General features: G+C 30.3%; 1 protein-coding gene across 5 annotated transcripts in view; it reads left to right on the top strand.

Annotated features, from left to right (window-relative positions):
* LOC145185852 (putative RNA methyltransferase Y17G7B.18) overlaps positions 1 to 2,740 on the top strand; it is a 5,142-nt gene extending 2,402 nt beyond the window's left edge. For 4 of the 5 annotated variants that reach the window (XM_090097791.1, XM_090097789.1, XM_090097790.1 and 1 more), the window contains 5 exons: positions 1 to 325; positions 508 to 726; positions 856 to 982; positions 1,385 to 1,492; positions 1,955 to 2,740. The exon at positions 1 to 325 is cut by the window's left edge and continues 568 nt beyond it. In XM_090097791.1, the coding sequence (XP_089953917.1) occupies positions 1 to 325; positions 508 to 726; positions 856 to 982; positions 1,385 to 1,452 (739 nt within the window). In that variant the 3' untranslated portion in view covers positions 1,453 to 1,492; positions 1,955 to 2,740. Of the gene's footprint in view, positions 326 to 507; positions 727 to 855; positions 983 to 1,384; positions 1,493 to 1,954 lie in introns of those variants that run through there. The other variant, XR_016455661.1, reaches the window with a different exon arrangement.
* Positions 2,741 to 2,951: the final 211 nt, after the last annotated feature.

Here is a 2,951-nt window from a genome sequence, read left to right as displayed (position 1 = left end):
TGGCAACTACATTCAATCAGGGGAAGATGACCAAAGATTAAATTCATTTAAAAAACAATGGTTCTATAATCAAAAATGCCTTGATATAGGATGTAGTAATGGAAAAGTAACACTAGAAATTTTAAACCGATTTCAACCTAGTTTTATTATCGGACTTGACATTGATGATCGTCTTATTAAGTTGGCCAGAAGTAATGCTAGATGCAATTCAATTGTGCCATCTAAAAATGAGAGATTTCCTATATCCATTACACAAACTCATGGATCTCTACTAAATCCAAGAATACTTCAACATAATCAATCTAAAAAAATTTGCTTTTTAACAGTAAGTATTGTTATATATTATTTGAATTATTTTTAGATAAATTTACTTAAATATAAATGAAAAAAATCTTTATTTCTAGAGTTTTTTCATTCTTTACATGTTTTTTTCAATTTGTCTATTTGAAGTCTTTGTAATGATTATGAAATCTTTGAAATAAATTATAAAGCCTTTTTTTTCTATAGCAAAACTATGTACCCTCTGAACTGGAAGATCTAGGCACAGTTAAAGCAGAATATGATACCATCATATGTCTAAGCGTGACTATGTGGGTCCAGTTAAATTTTGGTGATACTGCTCTCAAAAGGATGTTTAAAAAAATATTTATGCAACTAAAGCCAGGTGGTAGACTTTTGCTAGAACCACAAGTTATTAGTTCCTACAAAAAGAAAAAAAATCTCTCTGTAAGTGGATGCACAATTTTTTGTGTGCAGTTTTTTTTTGTGTGCAGTTTATATTTATATACTTTTTTGATAATTTCCTAAACAAAAACTATTTTTAAAAAAATCTTGCTACCATTTAATTTCTTTTAGATGAGCATTCTTCATCATTTTCAAAACATTAAACTTTTTCCAAATGATTTTGTAAGGTATCTTCTGTCTAAAGAAATTGGATTTGCAACTAGCGAGTGTCTTAGTTACACACAACATAGAAAAACAGGTATTGGGAATCTAAAGTAAAATATTATTTAGTTCTAAAATAAATATAAGTAGTGGCAATGTTTAAGTTAAAGATTTAGAAGTTGTTTAGTGCTTTATGTATTATTAAAGTTTATGGTTTTATGTGTATTGTCAATGCAGGGAAATTCTTTCCAAAATGAAAGTTTACAATTTTTAACACAAATGAAATTACTAAAAGCCTGAATGAAATGCAACTTAGGTAGTTTTGTCGATTTTTAAAGATAATAAATCTTTAAACACTGTAAAATTCAGGTGCATAATCTCCTAAAAAGGTATATAGTTTTGAACAAATGCCTAAGTGTTTACTGTGTCTATAGTAAAAATTAAAAAAAAAAAATCTTTAAATAAGCACTAATGAATCTAATTATTTTTTTGTTTTAAGGTAGTGGAAGACCGCTGTTCCTACTCACGAAAAGTTCTGCATCCAAAATCCCAAAAGTTGTTCCCTAAAATTATTATACCTTGATATATATATATATATAATATCAAGGTATAATAATTTTATATATATATATATATATATATATATATATATATATATATATATATATATATATGTATGTATGTATATGTATATAAATCTTATTTCTTCTTTAACAAATGTTTTTTATTGTTAATAATGTGGTGTGTGGTTTTTTTGATCTCAACCGTTTTAAAGTTACTCCGACCGTTGGACGTTTTAGTCGCGATTAAAAAATTCATGAGAAAAATCAAAAGCTTCATTAAGAAAGTTGTACTTAAAGGTACAATTTCGACGGGTATCCAGAAGATATGATAATTTTGCTTATACTTTGTTTTTTTCTCTCAAAGTGTTATATCAAGTGATGTAGAGTATTTAGTTGTGAGCAACTATGCTATATAAGCATATTACGCTTTACTTTGATACTTCCATGCATAGGTAGTTAGCTTTCTAACAGAAGATATTTTTTTAAAAAAAAAATTTTTTATCTAGCGTACATTTTGGTTTGCGATAAACTGGAAAAATTATTATCTAGCGTACATTTTGGTTTGCGAGCTGAAACTGGAAAAATCAGTCAAGGATATCCGCGATAAACTTTAGCATACCCAGATGGCACTGCTTTGTACATGACTGTAAATAGATTAATCGATTTAAACACAGCATCCAATACCTCAAAGGCCGAGACTGTCCCGGAGCACCAATTTAAAACCACAGCGCCACACAAGATTAAGACCTAATAGCATCTCATCGGTCAAATTCAGCGAAGGTAAAGGACGGTTGAGTGACATTTTCACCAGCGACAAATCTTAGGTATTCTTGAGACAATTTGGCGGCAAGTAATCAAATTCATCGTAGGTGAGTGTCAGAGATTCCCCGAAAACAGTCGTCCGTGGAAGCTAATTTGAGCCTAAATGCATGGTTGCTGTTAAGTTTAAACTGACAGGCCCCCTTCTGATTGATTGCTTGGATTGTTAGTGCAATTGAAAAGCAACGATCAACGTTAGGCACCAAGAATATGAAAATTTTGCATGGCAACGCAAAACCTAATGCTGCAAAAACTTTCTGAGAGTACCTGAACGACGAGGGCATTTATAATAAGAGCAAATATTTTGAACATTTATTTAATGAAAGTTGTTAACATTCTACTCTTTTGCTCTTTTAATCCATTACATAATTATTTTGGGTACTCCTAGTTAAAACGCCTGTTTCATTTGGATTGATTAACAACTCAGAACGGAATGACGCCAAACAAAAAAAAAAAAAAAAAAATTGAAAGAAGTCAGAACGGAGAGCTCAACAAAAGCGTGATGGAAAAAAAAAACAGAGGAAAAACCGTACTCTGAAGATGGAAGACATGTTTCCGTTTTCATTTGAACGATGTATAGCTTTTCATTCTGGTTGTTGTGATACCCCAAGAGCTACAACCAAGACAATGGACTTTAGTGTTATAAAATGGTAATATAAAATGGTGGCAAGTTTCTTTTACTCT

Source organism: Hydra viridissima, unplaced genomic scaffold (genome assembly GCF_058129835.1).
Source record: "Hydra viridissima isolate aposymbiotic clone 2 unplaced genomic scaffold, HvirCarnegie_v1 scaffold_9, whole genome shotgun sequence".
NCBI lineage: Eukaryota > Metazoa > Cnidaria > Hydrozoa > Anthoathecata > Hydridae > Hydra > Hydra viridissima.
This window is presented reverse-complemented; position numbering and strand designations above follow the sequence as displayed.